Source organism: Malus domestica, chromosome 16 (genome assembly GCF_042453785.1).
Source record: "Malus domestica chromosome 16, GDT2T_hap1".
NCBI classification, from domain to species: domain Eukaryota; kingdom Viridiplantae; phylum Streptophyta; class Magnoliopsida; order Rosales; family Rosaceae; genus Malus; species Malus domestica.
Window position 1 is genome coordinate 39,164,490 of NC_091676.1, and position 25,205 is coordinate 39,189,694.

The following is a 25,205-nucleotide window of genomic DNA, read 5'->3' on the forward strand; positions in this document are numbered from 1 at the left end:
TCCTCATCGCAATCTTCTATTAAAACGCCTATGTTTTTGTTAGGGGTTTCTACATTGTGAGGTTGGCCGTTGAGGGCAATTTCCTTTTCCTAGAGTGTCGCGCTTGTGGCCTCAGGCATTGTGGCGATAGGAGGATTTTGAGCCTGTCACAAGTCCTCTTGTCCTGGATTCTGAACTGGAAGGTTGGTTGTGGACTTTACCATGACTGTTTTCTTTTTAACTGATCATGTTTCGACGGGTACGAACTTTGTAGTTTTAGCACTTGGTTCTACTAGGCGTGCCAAAATGTTGACCCTAAAAACTACCAAGCCTACGTGGCGCGCAGGTCGAGAAATTAATAAGCTAACTATGTCATTTGGTTATGTGCGGGGTGTGCCAACTCAACGACCGAGCTCGGCCGGGGAGTAAAATTTGTTGATGTTGCGTTGAGCGCTCAGCTGACTTCTTGATCTCACGATTGCGGCCGAGGAAGGAACACGTCTCGGCCTTCTGGTTCTAGAGCCTGAAGATAAGGCTGCTAGTCTGGCGAAGTTTACGGATCGTCAGCGTCGGGTTCGATCACGGTGATTATATTCATAAGAGTATAAGCATGCTGAACTGGCTCCAAAGTATACGGACACAAGTACTCAAAAGAGATATATGTCTTGATGGTGAATGTGGTTCGGCCGTCAGAATGCCGAACTCTAAAACTTACTTGTGAATATCCAATCATAAATGTGGTTCGGCCGTCAGAATGTCGAACTAAAAACTTACTTGTGAATATCCAATCATAAAACAACTCGGCGTTCAATGCGCCGAGCCCAGTAATCTGTAACACCTCGCTTCGCCGAGAAGGCTGGTGAGATGACCTCTGCCAATAGGGATTCAAAAATCCTTCTTGACTGAGACTTGGATAGATAATCAGTCGGCTTCGATTCAGTGCTGTTTATCCAAATTGAAGGTGCTCCATGGTCGGCTGATTCTACGGCAACAGTGCTGCTTATCCAAACTAAAGGTGTTCACCAATTACCTTAACAGTGCTGTTTATCCAAACTGAAGATGTGTTGGCGAAAAAGAAAACGAAAATCTCAAGGTTGTTAAGAGGTTTCGAGTAGAGTGAGAATTTGCGCAGGGCAGTTTGTGTGTTGAGTTGGAAACGGTTGAATGATGCACACCCTTCTCTATTTATAGCAACAAACTACAGACGAGCCAGAAGCATAGTCAAATTAGGATTCCTTAACCTAACCTGACCAGGCCTTGGCCAATCCTAGTGCAAATAGGACTTTGAACCTGCTTTCCTGATGGACTAGATTCATTTAGAGTCCTGGCTTGTTTTCAACTCCTCATCACACTAGGTCTCGATTACTCCCCTATCCACACAATCCGTCTTGCCATGGGACTTGACCAACCCCGACTAGGCGGCCCATGACCCAAAAAACCCACGATAATTCTAGAAAAATCACTAGGCCGAATGCAACTCCAAATTCGGCCCAAATCAATATTTTGGGCCCAAACAATTGCCTAATGAAATGAATGAAAATGGGAAGATATAACCTTGGGAGTAAGCTGGGCAGCCACAGCATCAAAGAAGGATTGTTCTCTGCCATTGCTTGCATAGGTCACACATGAACTCGATCGTAGTCCCGAAAACTCACCAACTTCAAGCCTCTGCACAGCTAAAAAAGAGTAAGCAAATTATACCAAACTAGCAAAGCCAATAAATAACACGCTCGATGAACTCTGTTCAAGAGAAAGAGAGAGACCTTGGAGAAGCATTGGGTGGGAAATGAGTGGGAGGGCTTGGAGGGAAGCCTGGTATAAGCCGGGACTCTCGAAGAGGCGAGAGCTGCGTGTGAAGCCATGGCTGCAAGCAACTAGAGCTAAGGGACTGACTTGCCAACATATACAAATACATATACATAAACATATATACATATACATAAACATATATACGTATACATAAACATATATATGTATATATTTATATACAGTTGATATGCTTGCCATTGGCATTGTGGACGTTACATTATTTTAAATTATGGTTGCAATTGGATTAAAGGAACTTGTGGTTATAGCATGGTACATGAAGATATAGGAGATAAGATCATGTCTAATGTCTATGGGCGGATTATTTCCACCCCTCCCTTCCTAGAATGCCCTTTCGTCACGAGACAAATACAGAAATCCGACCCAAAAATAAACAAAAATACAAGAAAAATTATTTCCAGGAAAAGAAAAGAAAGAAAAAGGCATGTAATAACCAAGTTGATTGAAGTTAGAATAGTATGCTCTCCTTTGCACCTGAGTTTAAATCCTCCTCTCCGTAGTTTAAACAATCTCGCTTATATCAAAAAAGGCATGTAATAGCCACAACTCTAAGGAGTGAAGATCTCAACCACAGAGCATGGATATGGTATTATTTTGTTCTTTTTGTTTTTGTGTAAAGTATATGGTCTTTACGGTGCAAATTACTAGAGACAAAAAATACAGCAGAAAAGGAGAAAAATCCTATATTTGGCGTCGTCCAAATATTAGCAATTTTGGAATCACATGGGGTACAAACTGCAATTACTTAACCAGAACTTTGAGATTCCACAGAAAAGAAATACTACATTGATTATTGATATCGAAACACTAAAATTCAAGAAATTTAGAGTGACTCATACGACAGCCTCAAATTCTGAGTTCACAGATACTTCATCTGGGTCGTCCTCTGAGCGGAGTTGACCAGAAACATCATCAATCGCAGAGTTCAGCTGCGCTATCTTCTCAGCCAGTATTTTTCGTGTTTTCTGCGGTGCAAAAACAGATGAATAATGTGAATTTGCAAATAAAGAAAGAAAAGAGACTGAAGATTACGGGATTAGGAATCACAATGGTCTCTCTCCCTATAATCAACATATAACCAAACATTTTGGTGCAAAAACAGATGAATAATGTGAATTTGCAAATAAGGAAAGAAAAGAGACAGAAGATTACGGAATTAGAATCACAATGGTCTCTCTTCCTATAGTCAACATATAACCGAACATTTTGGCAAGTAATGGTTATTGAAGATAATTGATAAAATTTGAAACAAATGACCAAAACCACAACAACAAAATAGCATTTCAGCATCTCCAAAGAATGCGTAAATATAGGGAAAAACAAAGAAAATTAACAAACAGAAAGCAGCAAAGGCCATTTCAAATAATCCTCGTAATTGATTATGTAAAGATCGGGATAACCGTTCAAGGGAAACTTCTCACCTCCAAAGCTTTGTCTTCATCATATATGAACTTGGGCAATTTTCTCATCAGATCCTTTCGGTCAGCTCCAGCCAGTGCTTTACTGATCTGTTGATTAAAAAGGAAAATGCTCAGTGGGAAAAATGGTTTCATTAGCTTAATGCAAGGGTACACCAAGTAAAGAAAACTCTGTAGCCTACAAACTGCAAGATTTATATATCACAGAGCACAATCCACAACAGTTGTGCGGTACAGAGTATACACTTAACACTTTGTTAAAGTGGATAACTCATTACTAACAAAATATAAACATTAAGAAAATTAAAATAATTGACTGATGAACAAGATGGACAGAAAGTAGCACGGAACAAAATAACGATCATATGAGAATTTGCGGGGAGGAAAAAAGGTAATTATAATCAAATAAGAACAGCAACCTGAGGTGCATAGACAGCGCCCAATGTGCCAACTATAAGTCCTCCCAAAACAAAGCCACTAACAAAGATACCCGAACTGTTTGACCTACCACCATCACTGTAATTGCACAAGTAGAGATTGACATTACAATATTACTGAAAGAACATGTGGTGAAACTGAAAATGACATATAATGGCCAAAAATACAAAATTGAATTTCGAAAGACCATATCTGATATCAATGATATTGTAAGATTGTGAAAACACCACCAACTGACAGCTGGGAAAATGAAATTATTACTATTCATTACTGAACACAACACTGGATTGTGAGAAAGAGAAATTAAACAGGGCATTGTGTAGGAGAGGAGACACAATGTGACATATAATAATACTCTCATCACTTCAAAGGTCTGTCACCATTATCTCCTTTTTTTCAAAATGGAGAGATTGTAATTCTCTCTCATTTCTCATTCTTTCATAATAGGAGAAGACAAGACACATGGAAAAATATTTTCCAACAATCCTTTAACCAATTTGTGAAACAGGAATGTGTAGCTCGTGCCGTGAGGTGTTGGTTTAAGTCCCGCAACGAGTAATTAGGCAAATATATCTTACAGGAAACCAAATTTTGATCTCATTTATATCTTTTGCTGATTTAATAGTTTGAGTTATGATAATTAACATGTCCAGAAATCTGATCAATTATAATCATCATATACATATTGTCGGGGAAGACACAAATCCAACACTATAGAACTCCACTGAGAAAGTCACGCTTAAGGAAAATCAGCAGCAACCATGGATTTTGCATTAAACTAGCAGCATGTGCCCTGAAAAACAGTCGTGATCACAACGCAAGACCAAATGGAATACCTATATGCAGCCTGAACTGAGATAGACCTCTTGGAGTTGGGAGGTTGAATTTTCCCAATACGTTTTGAAGTGAGTGAAAAGTTTGTCGGTGCCACACTCCCAAGATACTGTTGTGGTGGTATCAGAGAAGATCCTGGTGAAGAATTTCAGAGGAACAGAAAACGAACCATTATTCCAAATCGAGCTCAAAAACAGACATAGTGCACAAATCAATTACTTTCTGACACGGAAAATGTCACAATAATGTTAAACGAGTTCTAACACTCATGACTTAGACAATGGAAACCAATATATATGTAAAACCCTTAGATCAGCTGGGGATATTTTGAATAAACTAGAACCATTTGCATACCAGTAAGCTACATCAGTTTACTCCCAGATTACAGAATATCGCATCGAAAAATCTAAGCCTAGCATCATAAGGTATAAGATCATGGGTCTCATAAATCGAGAAATATTTTGTACAAAAAAAAAAAAGAGAAAAGAATCCAACAAAGCAATGAATCGAGTTTTAGTTTAATTAGATGATGGGGAGGAATTTACCTGTAAGAGCCAGCGAATTGGAAACAGCAGCCATGCTTAATGCTTTGAGGTCTGGATTTCGCACGCCACACCAACAAAGAGAGTTTCCAATGTTAAGACTGTCGGGAGAAGAAGGAATTAATCGGTTCGATATTAACAATGCAATGTTGCTTCTTTGATATCTCAAATGCTGACAAAGAAATTAATTATTAATTACTATGTTTTTTTGGGGAGCCTTTTAAGAGACCCAAATATATGGAATAGGATCCACTACGGATCTTATTTGTGGGGATTCGAGGGATTCGAGGGATTAATCAATCGTATCCGTTCATCGTACATCGTGCGGTTAGAAATTATTTTAAATTGAATATAAATAGTACCTAACGAAAACTGATCCCACGATGTACGATGAGCGGACACGATTGATTGATCTCCTGGATCCCCACAAAGAGTATTCGGAGAGGATCCTTGTCCCAAATATATACCATATTTCGCGTAATTCCACAAATTTTAAAACATTTCAAGGAAGGACAAAAAATCCAATAACAGAAACCCAAGCCCAACCCAAAAAACCATAAAAACGAACCGTTAAGAAACAGACATATTAAACACTACATGACAAAAAAACCATAAAAACGAACCGGTTTTCCTTATTCAATATCGCAAAGTGATGGTTTCATCTTCCCCAAACCTATCATTTCAAACACTATCACGCAAAAGATACTTTCGGAGAAAAAAACCCTAAAATCTTCATAGATTCCGACACTTTTAAGCTGGATTTTCAGTAAGCGATACACACGTTTAGCCAGACTTCTAGAAGATCAGTGTTTTAAAGGTTTTTCTACTACTCAAAATCATTCTTTTTGCATGATTATATTTTGAACTCTGTAAAAAACGAATGCATTATCAAAGTTTTGGATGCATTATCAAGCGTTTTTGCACTTGTTTTTGCAAAAGACACTTTCGGAAAACTGTAAAAAACGCATGCATTATCAAGTGTTTTTTGCACTTGATTTTAAAAAAAAAATTCAGTGTTCCAGTTCGAGACAAAACAATTTCAATGTTTTAGATGATTTAGTTTCGCTTTTCTAGTTTATATTTATACTGATTCTTTAACAATATTTGAAAAAAAAAAAAGAAAGAATATGCTTGTAAATTTTGTGAGTAAAAACATTAATCGTCTGGTTTGATGTTGTACTTTGTACTGATGCTGCACTTTGTATATTAATTATGGTTCTACTTTCTGTTTGTAAATTGGTTCTGCACATAAATAAATTGTAGAAAAAGAAAAAAGGAATCTGCATCAAGCTTGTGTTAAGAACTAGTATGCATCTACATTGTGCGTTAACAACCAATTCTGCATCTACTTTGTTTGCTAAGTGATGCTGCATCCAATGACTAAAATATCGATAATATCGACGATATATCGCCGATATTATCGTTTTTCAAAGATGCCGATATTTTCCCACGTATCCGTCTCATTATCGTCAAAATATCGCGATAATATCGATAATATCGCGATATATTCGTTATTATCGAAAAAGTCGTCGTGGCTCCGTCGTCGAAAGGCAGCCGAGGCTGCGTCGTCCCAGCTGCCCATATCTCTCTTTGCAATCCAGGCTCAGACCCAAGATCTGCCCCTCTGTCGTCGGAAATGAAAAGTCCAGTGTTCTAAAACTTGCTGCAAATCCTAAACTTGCTGCAATTTTTGCAATGGGCTGCAGAAATTCGTAGAGACGAGCTGCAGAAATTCGTACGAGATTGGAAGTTGTAGATCTATGAAGATGATCTGTGAAGATGAGGGAATTTTCGCAAAGACGATCTGCAGCTCGTCTAACTGTGAAGATGAGGGAAGAGAGTCTGAGAGTGCGAAGAGAACCATGGGATGTGATTAAAACGGGTGATGTGATGAAAACCACCCAAGGTAGTTTTAATTATGAAATTGAAAACCATGGGATGGTTTTAGTGAGGTAACCCAAGGTGGTTTTGATTATAAAATTGAAAACCATGAGATGGTTTTAAAAGTGGACGGGTGATGTTAAAGAGGTGAGGGGATGGTTGATGGTTTTAACTTTTTAATAATGAAAACCCCACTATGTGGGTTTTTTATATTTTTAAAAGTTTGGTATATATATTATATATATATATATATATGTTATATAAATTATAAATTATTTAGATAATATTAGGTTTTTTTTCATAGGCAAGCATATTATATATATACATAAAACATTCCCATATGTATATTCTTTTATAAGAAATAACATATTAGTCAAGAATTATTTACATTTGATATAGTAAATTTAATTAATTCATAAAATATATAAGAAATTTCTTATATCCAGCCCATGTTTGTGTTATCCGAGAGAAGAAAAAAAAAATCCAAACCTGCTTTCAAAATATCCAGCCCACGTGTCAGTGATCGTGAGGTTTGGTCTTCAATATATTCACCCTGCTTTTTGAAGCTACTAGAAATGTCTTCAAATGATTTTGCTTATGGACAACATCAACCAATCTCGGATCCATATGGGTGGCATGTTAACAATTACATGCAAAACTATTATGGGGATTTATCATTTGATGACTACTCTTCACAATACACTTACTCTACACATAGAGATAATGAAGATAGTCAAAATTTTGAACCTCATAGGAACTCTATGTGGTACTAAGTCACTCATGTATCTTATTGTGACAGCCCGTCCCAGAAATAAATTACAGATGGCGTGAAAAGACGATGTTGCCCTTGGACGTTGAATTTTTCGTGGTAAGTGTGTGTGGTTAAAATTATGGAAGGGGACCAAATAGGTAAGTTCCTATTAATTTGGAACCATTTGCAAGTGAGGAGATAATTGGTTTTGATTGGGTGTACAATTTTGGACCACACAACCCTATCATTTCTCTCTCACTCCCGTACCCTCTCTCTCTCATAGAACTCTCTCTCTCCTCCCTCTCGGTTTCTCTCTCTCCTTTGAACCGTACGGACAAAGAACAAAACCCTTGCAAACTTCGCAGATCGAGGATTATAAAGTCACCATTGTGTTCGTGAGGACCCTACGAGCACATCCATACCCATTTCAGGTAAAAACTCGTTTGATATCACGTTGAAATCACGAGCACCAAATTAAGCACTGTTCACGAACTTTTTATTGGTTGGTTTTTAGGACGATCCAAGCTCACAGCGAGCTCTAGAAGGTTCGCATGAAGCTCGGAGTGCTTCGTTGCGTCGATTTGGACGTCGGGATCACGAAGTCCCAAGGTGACTGGTTTTTAGGAAATTGCTCCGTCGAGATTCAGACGTTTTTAAAGGTTTTTTTAAGGTATGGACTTCTTCCTCTCTTGATTTAGAGCATGTAGGAAGAAATTTGGGTCAAAATGGTGAAGAAATGGCCGAGAAAACCTGAGTTGCAGGTTTACCCAGTTTTCGGCGCCGGTGGCACTGTTCCGGCGTCGCGAGGTTGAAGGTGATGCGCGTGGGCGCGCGTAGGTCCGTGCCACCCACGGCGCGTGGGGGCGCGTGCGACGCTAAAAAATTATTTTAAAAATTCCTCGACGTTCGTGACGTCGAGTAGGTCACTGTGGTATATTCATATACCCAATTTGAGAACCGTATGAGAAGTTATTAAGAATTGTTGGTTAGGTGCTTTAAATAACGTTTTATAGTTATTTCGCATATAGGTGAAAATGTGAATTGACGATCCGACCGTTGGATCGTCACCAAACTTTGATGCGTCGTAATACATAATAATTGAGGATTATAGGAACTTACGGATTGGGAATCCGATTTACGGATCTTCCGGAATTGGAGTTGTAAGTCCATAATATAGAATGTTAACCGTCACTTGGTTTTGATAATTGTCGGAGATCCGACCGTTGGATGGTAAGGAAATTTTAGGATGTTGTTCTAGGGATATATTGTGGACCTCTAGAAGTTATGGATTGGAAATCTGAGTTGCAGATCTTCCAGATTGAACTGCGTAGGGACGTGTTTTATATAAGTTATATTCTATTGATATGAATTCTGAGGTTGGATTTGATTATTGTTCTAGGCGCCGATCGTCATGACGCCTTGATGTGTTGTGCTAGGGAGTTGTAGGGTGAATTCCAGGTGAGTGGGCAGTTTTGTTTTCGTATTACCTATATACTACTGTTTTTCCCAGAAAATGCATTTATATGAAAATATGTTTTAAAATGCCATGCATGCAATTGATGAGATATTTGAATTGATAATTGATGCATATATATGTGAATTGACGTTGTGGACGCACAGAGTTTTTACATTATTCGTATGATTTATTGATGTGAATTGTGTTGAGAGCTCATAACCTGCACCCCTGGTGTTAGTGCTTATATTATTCACCGCACCGCACGCTCACCTTGGATCCAAGTAGGTGCATGTCGTACAGACCATGAGAGGGTTTCGACATGCTAGTCGTACAGACCATTAGAGGGGTTCCGACTGGTAGGTGACCTTAGATTATGTGCACAGATGATTGATGAGAGAAGCACTAGACCGTATTATTTCACCATCTTAGTCGTACAGACTACTATACGTAGTTCCGACTTATGTGTAGTGTAGTGCCGTACATGTCACAGTTGGTGACTCCGGCAGGGCAGTACAGGTCACAGTTGGTGACTCCGGCTGGATGGGATATTGAGCTATAGAATCAGCCGTACAGGACCACTGTAGGGTCTCCGGTTGATTTATTATTTCACCTGATTTATATCGATGCATTCATATTATATTTTGGCATGGCATGGCATATTCTTTCTGAAATGTTATGTTGATAGATGGTGAGCTGAGTTTTGATGATTTATATATTTATGTTTTTATAATAAATTTCTGGGAAAGTATACAGGTTTTACGGCGAGGGGTTAGAAATGTTTTAAATGAAAGGTTTTCGAAAAGCTTTGTTTTGCTGACCCACTCAATTTTTTTTTGCGCCCCTCCAGGTTCAAGTTAGCAGAGCTTTGGTGTCTTAGTAATTGTATTCTTTAAAGCTTTCGAACTGTGTAAATGGTTACATCACTCTCACGTGACGGCCAGCATGCCCTCCTTTGGGACGGGGTGTGTCAGTTGGTATCAGAGCCTAGGTTGCAATTCTTGACATCTTGAGAATTTCCTAGGGTCTTCTGTCAGAACTATACCGCCTCGTAGCGAGCCACGTAGTTCGGATGGGCCTAAATTCCCTGATATAGTAGTTTGGGGGGAAACTATTGCCATTGTGATTCAGTCTATTATCTAAAGGAACCTTTGAGACTGGTTATAAGTTAAATTTGAATCACTTTAGGGAAATGAAGAACCTAAGGGATCAGATTGATGGCTTAATCATTTGGGAAAAAGGCGTTTCGGATTATGCAAAGTCAAGGGAATCTTCCTCCCGACAGGTGGGTCGAGATGACTACCTAGTTTCTGAGTGTTGAATCTGCATTCTGATGGAGATATGAATGTTATCCGATGTTATCGGAAGAACAGCTGTTTGGAAGGTGTTTAAAAAATTATTTAAGGAAAAGTTAATTCCTCCGGCATATTATTATAGAGAGTTTACAGACTTGCCTTGTTTCCATTCGGATGTTGTTGCTAATCCGGTCGAGGTGTTATGTCGTTTTTAGCTGGCTGGATAATATGAAGAAGTGGCGTCCTTTGGCGACCACTATTCATTGTACTTTTTACCAGGAGTTTATGAGATGTTGTTGAGCATTGAGGACTCTGAGAACATGATCAGCGAGAGTAAAGAGGAATAAGAAAAGAATGAGAATCAGAATAAAGACGATAAAGTTAAAGATCCGTCATATCAAAGACCTCGGAAGACTCAGAGCTTCAAAATAAGTGAAACTAAAGCTAATTTTCCCAGCTGAGGTTTTTGTGCCACTGGTCAGAGGCGAAGTGATAGATTTACTAGTGATCCCAGATTCCTGCGGCAAGGTGACTGGTAAAGGAAATGTATCTTTGTACCGTAGGTACAATATGAGGCACTCTGGAGAGTGTGGGAAGTTATGAATGTGTTCATGTGGTTAGATGAGACATAGAGGTATGAATCGCCCCTGGGATCAGTTGTTACCCAACAATCTTCCTTGACATATCACTTGGAAAATTGATGACTAAGTCGTACAGGTCACTATATGTGACTCCGACTTATGTGCTAACATGGATGGTCGAGCTGTAGACTCAGCCGTACAGGTCATTCTAGCTGACTCCGGCTGATATAATTTTTATTATTGACGATGTTGTCCAATGAAGTAGTGAATGAGCACGATCGAGGTGTATATATGTATTTTCCCTGTGAGGAGTAAAATGATAATATTGCACCCTTAAGAATTGTTGCTTACTTATCGAGACGACAGTGAGTTATCGTTATTGCGGGCTGCAGACCGTAATATCCATAACTTATTTGTTGGATTCGTTAAGCAGGTAAACATGTAGGTCATTCTATGTCGGTTATGATTATTCAGGGTGTCCAGTGATGGTGGAAGAAGTAGTTATGCCAGCGAGTCTTATTCCGTTAGACATTGTGGATTTTGATGTGATTTTAGGCACAGATTGGTTGCATTATAATCGTGCCAATATGGATTACTACGGGAAATCAGTTACTTCCCATTGTCTTGGAATATTGGAGGCACTTTTGTGAGTGAGCAGATTGTAGTGAGGCATGCCGTTATTTCTGTGGTGAGAGTAAAGAAACTGTTATCAAAAGGTTGCCAAGGATACCTAGCTCATGTGGTGTTGTAGGATCGTACTCCTAGTATTGTGGATGACGTACGAGTGGTAGACATTTTCCAGATGTGTTCCAGATGATTTACCTGGATTGCCGCCAGACAGAGATGTGAAGTTTACTATTGATTTGCTTCCAGGTACAGATCTTATATCTTTATTTCCATATAGAATGACTCCGCTGAGTTAAGAGAATTGAAAATCCAATTGCAAGAATTGGTTGATAAAGGCTCCATTCAACCTAGTATGTCATCGGGGAGAGCCCAGTTTATTTATGAGAAAGAATGTGGACGTTAAGGTTATACATCGATTATAGTCAATTGAATTGGGTAACGATTGAGAACCGTTATCCATTGCCGCGCATTGATGATTGTTTGATCAGCTTAGAGGTGCCCATGTGTTTTCAAGGAAAGAGTTGAGGTCTGGTATACTCTTAAATTGAAAGTAAAGCATACTAGTCAGTTTGAGTTGGTGTTGAAATATTTGAGGGAACATCGGTTGTATGCTAAGTTTAGCAAATGTCAATTTTGGACGAATCAAGTGGCATTTTTGGGACATGTGATATCTATACAAGGTATTCAAGTAGATCCTCAATGAGTGACAACTGGAGAGAATTGGGAACAACCTCGAACCGTGACTGAGGTTCGGAGTTTTCTTAGCTTAGCAGGTTATTACAGATGGTTGTTAAGGATTTTTCAGCCGTTACTTTGCCATTGACGAGATTGACGAGAAAAGAGGTTAAGTGAGTGGGATGATAATTTTAAGCAAAGTTGTTAGCAGTTGAAGTATTTCCTCACTCCTACACCTGTGTTACCAGTCCCAGATGATAGCGAAAGTTATGAGGTCTAGATGATGCCTCTTTGAATGGTCTTGGATGCGTGTTGATGCAATCTGGTAAGGTGATTGCCTATACTTCACGGCAATTGAAACCATACGAAATGAATTACCCTACTTATGTTTTGGAGTTAGCAGTTACTACATTCACTTGAAGATTTGGTGACATTATCTTTATGGTGAGAAATGTCAGATCTTCACAAATCATAAAAGTCTTCAGTATCTTTTCACTCAGCATGATCTTAATCTAAGTCAGCGAAGGTGGATGGAGTTACTAAGTGACTATGACTGCACCAGTGAGTATCATCCGGGTCGTGCAAATGTGGTAGTTGATGCACTTGAGTAGAAAACCTCAAGGTCGGCTTAATGCTTTGTATGCTTGCCGTGTTCCTTTACTTGCAGATTTGAAAGTTATTGGAGTTAAATTGGAAATGGAAGAGCGAAGAGAAGCCTTTCTTGCTAATTTCCAAGTCAGGTCAGTTTTGGTGGATTGTGTACTCGAATGTTAACCGGTTGATGAGGAGATTCAAGAATTGATTCAATTGAGAGGTGAAGGGAAAAAGAAGACCTCAGGATTCGGGAATCAGATGGCACGCTTATGCAAGAGAACATGATGTATGTGCCGAATAACGAGGAACTAAAGAAAGAAATTTTGTATGTAGCACATTGTTCGGCTTATGCGATGCACCCAGGAGGAACCAAGATGTATCAAACCATTCGTCCATTTTATTATTGGCCGGGAATGAAGAGGGAGATTGCTGAGTACGTAAGTAGGTGTATTGTTTGCCAACAAGTCAAAGCAGAAAGGAAGAAGCCTTTTGGTCGGATGCAGCCACTTCCTGTTCCTCAGTGGAAATGGGAAAATATATCTATGGATTTTGTGTATAAGCTTCCCCGTACTCAGAATGGATTCGATGGCGTTTGGGTGATTGTAGATCGACTTACCAAGTCAGCACACTTCATTCCAGTGAGAGAGAAGTACCCTCTGAATAAATTGGCTAAGTTGTTCATCACGAAGATTGTGAAGTATCATGGAGTTCCAATGAATATTATTTCTGATCGAGATCCAAGATTTACTTCTAAGTTTTGGATAGCTTTCCAGGAAGCTCTTGGTACGAAATTGCTTTACAGTACTGCTTATCATCCTCAGACAGATGGACAATCAGAGAGGACTATTCAGACGTTGGAGGATATGTTGAGATCTTCAGTGTTGCGGTTTGGTGATTCTTGGCATGATCGCTTAGATTGATGGAATTTTCCTACAACAATAGTTTTCATTCGAGCATCGGTATGTTACCATTTGAGGCACTTTATGGTAGAGCTTGTCGTACGCCATGGTGTTGGTCAGAGGTTGGTGAAAGAGTGCTAGAGGGCCCAGAGATTGCGGATGAGACTACTCAGAATGTTCAGGTGATTAATGAAGGGAAATTTATGAGATTTCTAGAATGGGATTTCATAATGACTATCATGCATATTCAAATCAAATTTAATATACGAAAGCAGCGGAAGCATTTATAACATATTATCAAAGCTATAGTCATGCAAATCCCCTTCAAGGTTCATAGGTTTATATATAATGCATCAAAACATTTTAAAGAATCAAGAACAAGGTGAAGGTTAGTCTTATACCTCTTGATCTAGACTTGAGACCAAGGATGGACCACCTCCAAGCCCTTTGCTCCTTGAAATCCTTGAGCCTAGCTTCCCTCCTTGCCTCCTCCACTTTGTTACAATGAGTGCTCCTAGGTTCTCTTCAAGTTTCCAAAGTAGGAAACCTCTAAAGATCCTCACCCACTAGTGTAGTGAGAAGGATGAAGGAATAACCAAAAGGGTGTAAGAGAGGTTAGTAAAAACCCCCTTTGGTGGCCGGCCTTTGTGTAGTTTAGAGAGCTCTTTTTCTTTTGCCTCTTTGTTGTTTTAACACACAAAAACCCTAATGAACTTTATCTCTATAAAGTTGCTTATATAGACAAAAGAAACCTAGTCAACACTTGACTAATTTTCTCTCCTTCCCCACTTAATATGGCCGGCCCTCTTTGTGTTGTTTGGGCTTTGGGCTTTCATTTATTTCAAGTCATCCAATGCTTGAATAAAAGCCCAATGGGCCCAATTAAACCCGAACGTTTCTTTAAGCCCAAAACGATCTTTATCGCTTTTATGATTTCTTTAGACTTTTCTAAATTAATCACAACACATAATTAATCCAATTAATTGTTTCCATCATCCATTAGTTACTCACCACAATAGTGTTTTGGTGAACAATCTTTTAGGTTCTAATTAGCAAGGCAGTGAGGTGATTGGCATCAATCCAATTGCTTATATTTAATTCAATCACTTAGTGAATTAAAACCTCATTTTAATTCACCTTTCTTCTTTGACGACTACATCTAATCATCTAGAAGAACTCACAAGCTATGAGTGACATCTAACCATATGTCATAGCTACCCAAGCTAATGTAGAAGTTTATTCGAAGAACCTAGTCAGTTGGAATTACAATGTAATTCAATCATTCTCTAATACAATACTCTCAATCACATCATTAGGGTATGGATATATCATGTCAAACCCCTAATGTGATTATTCCTTCTTATATGATCCAATTGAGTCGTATAGGAACGCTTTCCTTTATTACGCTCGATACTTCGGCCGAAGATTCCCGAATCATATCTTAGAGTATTCTTCCTCTCTTATCGAGGATTAGAGATTCCTTGTTGCGCATACACTTGCCTTCATGACTAAGTGGCTTAACCCCAATTATGCTGTGGACACCCTCGAATGGGGAGACTTTGACATAATCAAAGATTAAGTACTTAACCACAAGACAACGACGATGCCTCAGGTCTAAGGATTACTTACATCTTTCCAACCATTAGAGTTACTTGCTTGACATGTGAGTAGATCTCCATGCAAGTACTCTCGTTCGATTGTGTTCAGTGAACTCATTCCCTTAATGAGCACCTACATACTTGTCTTAGTGTCACAACACGAATGGGATGAGACTTTCCATCCTTCCAATTGAAGCGGACACAGTATGTACCGGTCTACGCATTGTCAGTATCCCTCCGACAATCCAATGACCAGGAACCTTTTGGACATCTGGTTATGTGAAGAAGGTCTCTGTAGTCTAACTTCATTAGATTACTTCTCCAATCGATCCGTTGTCCATGGATACACTATTTAGGACATATGTCGTTTATTGAGATAGTCCTAATTCGTGTCTTTGCCATTTGATGTATAAGATTCATCCATACATCCATTCATTTGTCCTGAAAGATTTCTTCCAAAGATTGACTTTCAGGGCATATTTCCAACAATCTCCCACTTGCACTAAAGTCAATCACTAGTGTATCTTATACATCTTGTCGAGAGAGTTTATGCTCGTAGGTTAACTTGGTTATGTATTAATCTCTTTTATATTTAAAAGGGATTTACTTATCAAATGTTTCCAAAACATTTGATGATGTCTCTTTATTGTGTTCGAATACTTTGATGAGACCTTGATTCCATGGCTTGAGTTATCGCCCCATTACGTCGTAGTACTCTACTAACGACCTTATGGTTTGGATTCAATCATTGGTTCTAAAAGAACCCCTTCCATTCAAAACACCTTTTGAAGCAGTTTCTAAAACTATATATCTTCATATATTTCGTTTGTATACTTTATACAAACCTTGCTCCAAGCTTGAGACCATTGTAGTACAATACTAACAATTCATTCATATGATTAGTACTTCATCCATTATGAAGTTCCATTTGTTAAAATGGCTTATTTTCACTTTGGTTAACAACCTAAGTGAATGCACGCTTCCAGAGTCCCACTCTGATGTTTCTTTCTTAAAGGCAATAATACTCTATCAGTTGCTTTGGTTCTGATCCTGGGATATAGTAATATCTTAAAGTGATAAACACAGTGGTTTCTTCACCTTTGGATATCTACTTCACAAGTCAATACATGTGTCCCTTTTGTGATTTTATGACACATTCATTATAAGGGTTATGAAAGTGATTTCCTATCACATAGGAAAATGCTTTCTTAAATCTTCAACATTTGAGATTTAATTCCCATATAACATTATTTGAGATAGCCTTGCTATATCAATAAGTCCAATTTCAAGTCTATACTTCAAAATTGACCGTGTTATGTTTTGTCATTTTCGAGTAACATCTATGTTTCATCAAGTCTATCAAATAGACTTTATTCACATCATGTTGCTCAAATTATGACATCACTCCCACTGGCCTTGTTGTAACTTAGCATTCATTCAAAATAACAATTAGATTTTCTTGATTTGAATGCATATTGCTCCCACTAACTTGTCTTGGATCCATTGTGAATCATTGAGATCCATTAGCTTATTGATGATGTCTCAACAATTTTGAGACCATCAACAACCCTAGCTAACACAAGTTATTTAAACGAATCACATACAAAAGAATTCCTTCTAAAGTAATTCCTTTTGAATATGTGACTTGTTTTATCAAGTCTATTCATTTAATTATACGATGTCATACACCATACTTCAAGTTTTAGTCATACTAAGACCTTTAATGTAGTCATATAAGAATTATCTAATTCCTTAGTGGAAGCATGGCTCCTACTAAGGATATAGATACTCAACCATTCCTTCTAGGTGGTTAATATAATTCTCTATCAAAACTACATAGAGCAATATCGTTACATGAGATGTTGAATTTGGATTGTCTAGTTGTTAAACCATATGTTGTGACTCATTTTGAAACTTATTCCCTTTTGTTTCATCAACTTGTCCATATGCTTTGTTATTAGCATGTTCTCATAAAAGAGAATGATGGACAACTCCTAACATATAACCATTTTATGCTAGGTTGACGAAACCAACATTCAAAGACTATTCTTTAAATGTTACACAACATAGAATTTTAACGTTTGAAGAGCTTGAGTCCTTTTAACAATTAAAATTACAAACTCTTAATAATAGTCAAGTACTATTATTCTTTAGACAACTATAAACCAATCACATTCAAGTTTATATCCATTTTCACACCTCCCACTATTTCTCATGACTTTAATGAGAAATCATTTCATACATTCAAAATGTATAAAAGTGGATTATATTGGTAGAAGACATTGTGTAGTAGCTTTGAAACATTTCAAGCTTATTTGTTTCAATCTTCACTAAGTTTAATGTCTTGTTATTTAAGTGACTAAAGTCTTTAAACCTTTTATAGATTTAGACACTTCTTTCTTGGTTTAATCACTAACACCATTGACATTTTAAAACAATTTTAAGAATGCCCAATTAATTGTTCAAAACTACTAATTGTATCAAGAGTGATCTTGATCATTGTGTTTCAAGTGATAACCATATAAGAAACGTTTTTCTTATTACTTATATCATTGTAATGTGATCTTCCTTTTCTTCAAGAAAGGATTCTCTAGACTTTTGTCAATTCATATAGAACTCATAAGTAGACAAATGGAACCAAATCTAAAGATTCATTGTATCCTTTTATGTCCTACATGTGAGATCTATCCATAATTGATAAATCTAAAGTTTGGTTTATCACATTACAATTGAGTGACATAACTCTTGTATCTCATCTAGGATACAACAAGACAATTTTCAATTCATAACACTACTTTAAGGAAATAGTATATTAAAAGGCATACTTCACATTACATTAATATGATAGTTCAAACATTCATAATGTTTAATACAAAAGGTATTAGCTCTATACATTTAGAGACTAATATAAATGCCTTTATACATTTAGGCACTAATAGTGGCCTTCCATCAAATGAAGCCATATAATTAGTTCTTAACAAAATAAGAAAGTTTAAAGACAATCTTTAAATGCCTAACAAACTTCCTAAGTAGTGAGCAAAAACATAGTGGCCGAACCCTTCACCACATTTTCTTTGCTTGTTCTTCTTCTACTTGGCTCCTCCACCTATATACAATTATACAAGTGATTAGCCCTTTATATCAAATATAAATATTTAGAAGATCTAACATTTAGAATTGAAGATAAGAACATAAACCATACCTTGTGGCTTGTCCTTAAGAGTTGCAAGGTATAACCTGCAATTCCTCTTCCAATGCCCCTCCTTTCCACAGTGGTGGCAAGTCCCCTTGGGCTCCATTGCCTTCTTTTTCCTCACTCCTCCTTTCGGCTTAGGAGTGGGGGACTTCTTCTCCTTCCCTTTGCCTTTGCCTTGCGGCTTGGCCTTGGAAGAGGATGGCTTGTTGTAGGCTACTGCAGCAGTCCCTACAACGTTCTCTTTCTTCATAGTCTTCTCGGCGGTTACTAACATGTTTAGTAACTCGGAGAGAGTGCTATCCATTTTATTCATGTTGTAGTTCATTACGAACTGCGAGAATGAATCAGAAAGAGAAGCCAATATGAAGTCCTGGGCCAATTCCCCGTCAAGTGGAGTACCAAGGTTCTCCAATTGTTCAATGAATCCTATCATTTTCAGTACATGTTGATGCACTGGAGCCCCCTTGACCATCTTGGTCTTCACAAGTTCACAGACAGTGCTAAAGCGACGGTTGCGCGTCCCTTCACCATATAACTCCGTAAGATGGAGTATTATGGAAGATGCACTGTCCATGCCCTCGTGCTGTCTCTGTAGCTCCTCATTCATGGAAGCCAACAGATAGCACTTGGCTTGTGTATCATCCTCAACGTGCTTGTCATACTTAGCACGTTCATCCTCAGTGGCGTCAGGGCCAAGAGGTATGTGAGGTGGAGCCTTGTCTAGTACGTAAACAATCTTCTCCAAGGTTAGGAGAATCTTGACATTACGATACCATGATGGGAAATTGTGCCCCTCTAGGCAATGTTTGTCGAGTATTTTCGCGAGTGTGCTTCCAACCATATCTATATACATAAACAAATAAAATAATTAGATTGATTGTTGATTAAGTCAAACGATTCGGGTCTTTAAACCGAATGACACCACCCACCATTTTTGGCAAATTCCATATCCCCCATAATGGAATCCGGGAGATTTCAAAGAAAGCTCCTAGCGGGTTATGGGAGGCTCACTATTACCAAGCCCACCTCACGATGATACGATGTCGGCTAGCAACAATAATAATGAGAGGGTACAAGTACCCATTCACAACAACCTCTTGTGATTACCCATCTTTTTGGCCTCTAGAAAATAATACCTCACGATGATACGATGTTGGCATTATGTTTCTTAGTTAAGTTCTTTCCCACCATGCCGGTTTAGCTAGGGGTTCAAGCATGACCTCACGATGATACGATGTTGGCCATACTCGTTGCCTACCTTAACCTCATCAAATGTTTTAAATAAACTCCTCCTGAATATAAGCATGCACTTTGTCACTTCCCCATGATAGGGTGAAGGCGGTGTACAAGTCATAAACGCTTGGAGCCTACCACGGTGGAAGGCCACGAAAAAGTGTTCTAAGCACTCTTACGCTTTCAACTTAATATATGTTTGGTTGAGGGATTTTAAGGTCTCATCAATTTTATTTATTTAATCATAATCAAATAAATTGTCCTATTATAACTACTAGTCCAAAGTTAATGAAATTAGTAGCATATGATATCCCCACTATTCGTTTTCACAAAACAAATCAATATCAAAACATTTTTCAAAATATTGGAGATATATATAACTACTAATTGTATTCATTATAGTCTAGTAGCGTATGATACTCCCACTATTTGTTTTAAGAAAAACAAATCAATATCAAAAACGAATTTTTCAAATATTGGAAGTAACTACTACTACTACGGTTTTTGCATTCCTTTGAAATTGGACTTTATAGTTATCTTAGGCTCTTGGATGACCATGGACTTATTAGGTTATTGCAACAACGAGCCATCATTGTTGAATATAAACTCGGGGAGGTTGTGTCAATTTAATTACGTGCTTATCAATCCAATTAAAACCATTTTCATTGAGCCATTAGAAATGAAAGACAATCATTCATTGCTAATTAGGGCATTGGACCCTTTTAATCTTTAATCTCATGTCAAAACCCTCTTTTAGTTATGTCTCCTTTACCAATAGTTAAAGAAACTCTAGTCTAGCACTAGAGGGAATCCACTAACGAATAGAGATTAAGAAGTAATAAGAATTACAAACCGATTTGTACAAATTCCTATAAATTACATATACTAAAAGGGGAGAGAAAGATTAACGTCAAACGTGACAAGGTCCAATTAAACAGTAATTAAAACACATTCCCAAGGTTCAAACAATTTGATTTTAGCGCCTTATCATATAGCTCAATTATCGTTTAAGGCATAAGTCCAAAGTCATCCATTTCATAACTACTTAAACACATTTAAATAATCATAAGGGAATGCAACATAAACATTTAGATTTAGTGCATATGGGCATAATAGTATTATGAGTTTAAACAACTAACAAAATTAAAATCAAATATTTTAACTTTCTAGTTAGTAGGGGCCTAAATGTAAATATGAAAAGTTAGGGGTAAAACCGTAAATATTTCAAAGTAAATATCAACTTTTCAAAGATTACAAAATAGCCCCACAAGTGGATAAATCCACTAGGGAGGCCGGCCATTCAATGGGATGGTGGGAAGTCTCACCCACATGCTACAATTTAATGCAAAGTAGGAAAAAATCCAAATTTGCATGTCACTTGGTTTTGGCATTAAAAGGCTTTAATGAGAAAGTTTGATGGAAATCTCCTAGACAAGTCTAGGGTTTTAATAAGTTTTAATATAGTTATGGATGGTAAGAACATCACCCAAAACCATAAAACCATGCATGAAAACCATATAAAACCATTTTCACCCAAAACCCAATTATGAACACCAAGAACAAAACCATGAACACTTTTTCAAGATTTGTGTATTCTTGGTGATTTTTCAAACCCAAAAACAAAAGTGACAAGAACACTTCTTTTAAGCTTTAATAGGATGTGTGAGTGGTTTACAATAAAACACAAACACAACCCAAAACCACCCCCAAAACCGTGCCTACCCTTTTGAACAAAACCCCAAATTTTGTTCATGACTTATTCTTCATTTATGCATACAAAACAACTTTTACATGCATATCTTTTTCAACTCTTGATATACATTTTTCAACCATTGAAAAACAAAAGACAAACATACTTTTAAATGAAGAAATAATATGTCAAACTAGTCTTAAACTCATTTTTCATTCATGCATACAAAACACTTTTGCAAACATATCTTTCTCAACTTTTGACTAACATTTTTCAACCATTGAAAAACAAAAGACAAACATACTTTGAATGAAACAATAAATATGTCATGCATAACATTAATACCCATATGCATAAAATCCAAAAGGACACATTATATATAAACCATTGGCTCTGATACCACTTGAAGGGAAATTTATGAGATTTCTAGAATGGGATTTCATAATGACTATCATGCATATTCAAATCAAATTTAATATACGAAAGCAGCGGAAGCATTTATAACATATTATCAAAGCTATAGTCATGCAAATCCCCTTCAAGGTTCATAGGTTTATATATAATGCATCAAAACATTTTAAAGAATCAAGAACAAGGTGAAGGTTAGTCTTATACCTCTTGATCTAGACTTGAGACCAAGGATGGACCACCTCCAAGCCCTTTGCTCCTTGAAATCCTTGAGCCTAGCTTCCCTCCTTGCCTCCTCCACTTTGTTACAATGAGTGCTCCTAGGTTCTCTTCAAGTTTCCAAAGTAGGAAACCTCTAAAGATCCTCACCCACTAGTGTAGTGAGAAGGATGAAGGAATAACCAAAAGGGTGTAAGAGAGGTTAGTAAAAACCCCCTTTGGTGGCCGGCCTTTGTGTAGTTTAGAGAGCTCTTTTTCTTTTGCCTCTTTGTTGTTTTAACACACAAAAACCCTAATGAACTTTATCTCTATAAAGTTGCTTATATAGACAAAAGAAACCTAGTCAACACTTGACTAATTTTCTCTCCTTCCCCACTTAATATGGCCGGCCCTCTTTGTGTTGTTTGGGCTTTGGGCTTTCATTTATTTCAAGTCATCCAATGCTTGAATAAAAGCCCAATGGGCCCAATTAAACCCGAACGTTTCTTTAAGCCCAAAACGATCTTTATCGCTTTTATGATTTCTTTAGACTTTTCTAAATTAATCACAACACATAATTAATCCAATTAATTGTTTCCATCATCCATTAGTTACTCACCACAATAGTGTTTTGGTGAACAATCTTTTAGGTTCTAATTAGCAAGGCAGTGAGGTGATTGGCATCAATCCAATTGCTTATATTTAATTCAATCACTTAGTGAATTAAAACCTCATTTTAATTCACCTTTCTTCTTTGACGACTACATCTAATCATCTAGAAGAACTCACAAGCTATGAGTGACATCTAACCATATGTCATAGCTACCCAAGCTAATGTAGAAGTTTATTCGAAGAACCTAGTCAGTTGGAATTACAATGTAATTCAATCCTTCTCTAATACAATACTCTCAATCACATCATTAGGGTATGGATATATCATGTCAAACCCCTAATGTGATTATTCCTTCTTATATGATCCAATTGAGTCGTATAGGAACGCTTTCCTTTATTACGCTCGATACTTCGGCCGAAGATTCCCGAATCATATCTTAGAGTATTCTTCCTCTCTTATCGAGGATTAGAGATTCCTTGTTGCGCATACACTTGCCTTCATGACTAAGTGGCTTAACCCCAATTATGCTGTGGACACCCTCGAATGGGGAGACTTTGACATAATCAAAGATTAAGTACTTAACCACAAGACAACGACGATGCCTCAGGTCTAAGGATTACTTACATCTTTCCAACCATTAGAGTTACTTGCTTGACATGTGAGTAGATCTCCATGCAAGTACTCTCGTTCGATTGTGTTCAGTGAACTCATTCCCTTAATGAGCACCTACATACTTGTCTTAGTGTCACAACACGAATGGGATGAGACTTTCCATCCTTCCAATTGAAGCGGACACAGTATGTACCGGTCTACGCATTGTCAGTATCCCTCCGACAATCCAATGACCAGGAACCTTTTGGACATCTGGTTATGTGAAGAAGGTCTCTGTAGTCTAACTTCATTAGATTACTTCTCCAATCGATCCGTTGTCCATGGATACACTATTTAGGACATATGTCGTTTATTGAGATAGTCCTAATTCGTGTCTTTGCCATTTGATGTATAAGATTCATCCATACATCCATTCATTTGTCCTGAAAGATTTCTTCCAAAGATTGACTTTCAGGGCATATTTCCAACAATTAAGGCTAACCTGAAAGCGGCCCAAGATCGACAAAAGAGTATAGCAGATAGACATGCTACTGATCGAGTTTATGATGTGGGTAATTTGGTGTTCTTAAAGTTGTCACCTTGGAGAGGTGTAGTACGGTTTGGAAAAAGAGGCAAGATAAGTCCTAGATACATCAGGCCGTTGTTGATCACTAAAAGAATCGATGAAGTTGTGTACAGGTTTGAGTTGCTTTCAGAATTGGCTAAGGTGTATAACGTATTTTATGTTACGATGCTTCGTCACCATGTAACGGATCCATCACAGGTGATTCCAGTTCAGCCTTGGAGGTCAATCCGGACTTGATTGATGATGAGGAACCAGTGATGATTTTGGATTGGAAAGATAAGGTTATGAGGAACAAGGCATTGAGGTTGGTGAAAGTTTTATGGAGGAATCATTCAACGGAAAAAGTTACGTGGGAGACAGAGAATCGGATGAGAGAAATGTATCCCAGGTTATTGTATGTTTATTGGTGGATTATGATTATATGAAATTTCGAGGACAAAATTTTATAAGGTGGGTAGATTGTGACAGCCCGTCCCAGAAATAAATTACGGATGGCATGAAAAGACGATGTTGCCCTTGGACGTTGAATTTTTCGTGGTAAGTGTGTGTGGTTAAAATTATGGAAGTGGACCAAATAGGTAAGTTCCTATTAATTTGGAACCATTTGCAAGTGAGGAGATAATTGGTTTTGATTGGGTGTACAATTTTGGACCACACAACCCTATCATTTCTCTCTCACTCCCGTACCCTCTCTCTCTCATAGAACTCTCTCTCTCCTCCCTCTCGGTTTCTCTCTCTCCTTCGAACCGTACGGACAAAGAACAAAACCCTTGCAAACTTCGCAGATCGAGGATTATAAAGTCACCATTGTGTTCGTGAGGACCCTACGAGCACATCCATACCCATTTCAGGTAAAAACTCGTTTGATATCACGTCGAAATCACGAGCACCAAATTAAGCACTGTTCAAGAACTTTTTATTGGTTGGTTTTTAGGACGATCCAAGCTCACAGCGAGCTCTAGGAGGTTCCCACGAAGCTCGGAGTGCTTCGTTGCGTCGATTTGGACGTCGGGATCACGAAGTCCCAAGGTGACCGGTTTTTGGGAAATTGCTCCATCGAGATTCAGACGTTTTTAAAGGTTTTTTTTAAGGTATGGACTTCTTCCTCTCTTGATTTAGAGCATGTAGGAAGAAATTTCGGTCAAAATGGTGAAGAAATGGTCGAGAAAACCCGAGTTGCAGGTTTACCCAGTTTTCGACGTCAGTGGCACTGTTCCGGCGTCGCGAGGTTGAAGGTGATGCGCGTGGGCGCGCATAGGTCCGTGCCACCCACGGCGCGTGGGGGCGCGTGCGACGCT

The 25,205-nt window shown here is 38.0% G+C and overlaps 1 protein-coding gene and 1 long non-coding RNA gene across 2 annotated transcripts; one reads left to right on the plus strand and one right to left on the minus strand.

The window, feature by feature from the left end:
• Positions 1-2,464: 2,464 nt before the first annotated feature.
• LOC114823104 (uncharacterized) lies at positions 2,465-5,258 on the minus strand. Its single transcript, XM_029098456.2, has 5 exons — positions 5,042-5,258; positions 4,499-4,631; positions 3,644-3,740; positions 3,228-3,314; positions 2,465-2,771 (listed from the first exon to the last, which is right to left on the minus strand). Exons 1-5 carry the CDS (start codon positions 5,073-5,075, stop codon positions 2,640-2,642), a joined length of 483 nt encoding a protein of 160 aa, XP_028954289.1. The 5' UTR covers positions 5,076-5,258; the 3' UTR covers positions 2,465-2,639.
• A 19,360-nt stretch (positions 5,259-24,618) lies between these two features.
• Positions 24,619-24,955, plus strand: LOC139192954 (uncharacterized). The gene is made up of 2 exons (XR_011577539.1): positions 24,619-24,758; positions 24,842-24,955. It is a non-coding gene; the product is annotated as an uncharacterized lncRNA (long non-coding RNA).
• The last annotated feature ends 250 nt before the right edge of the window (positions 24,956-25,205 follow it).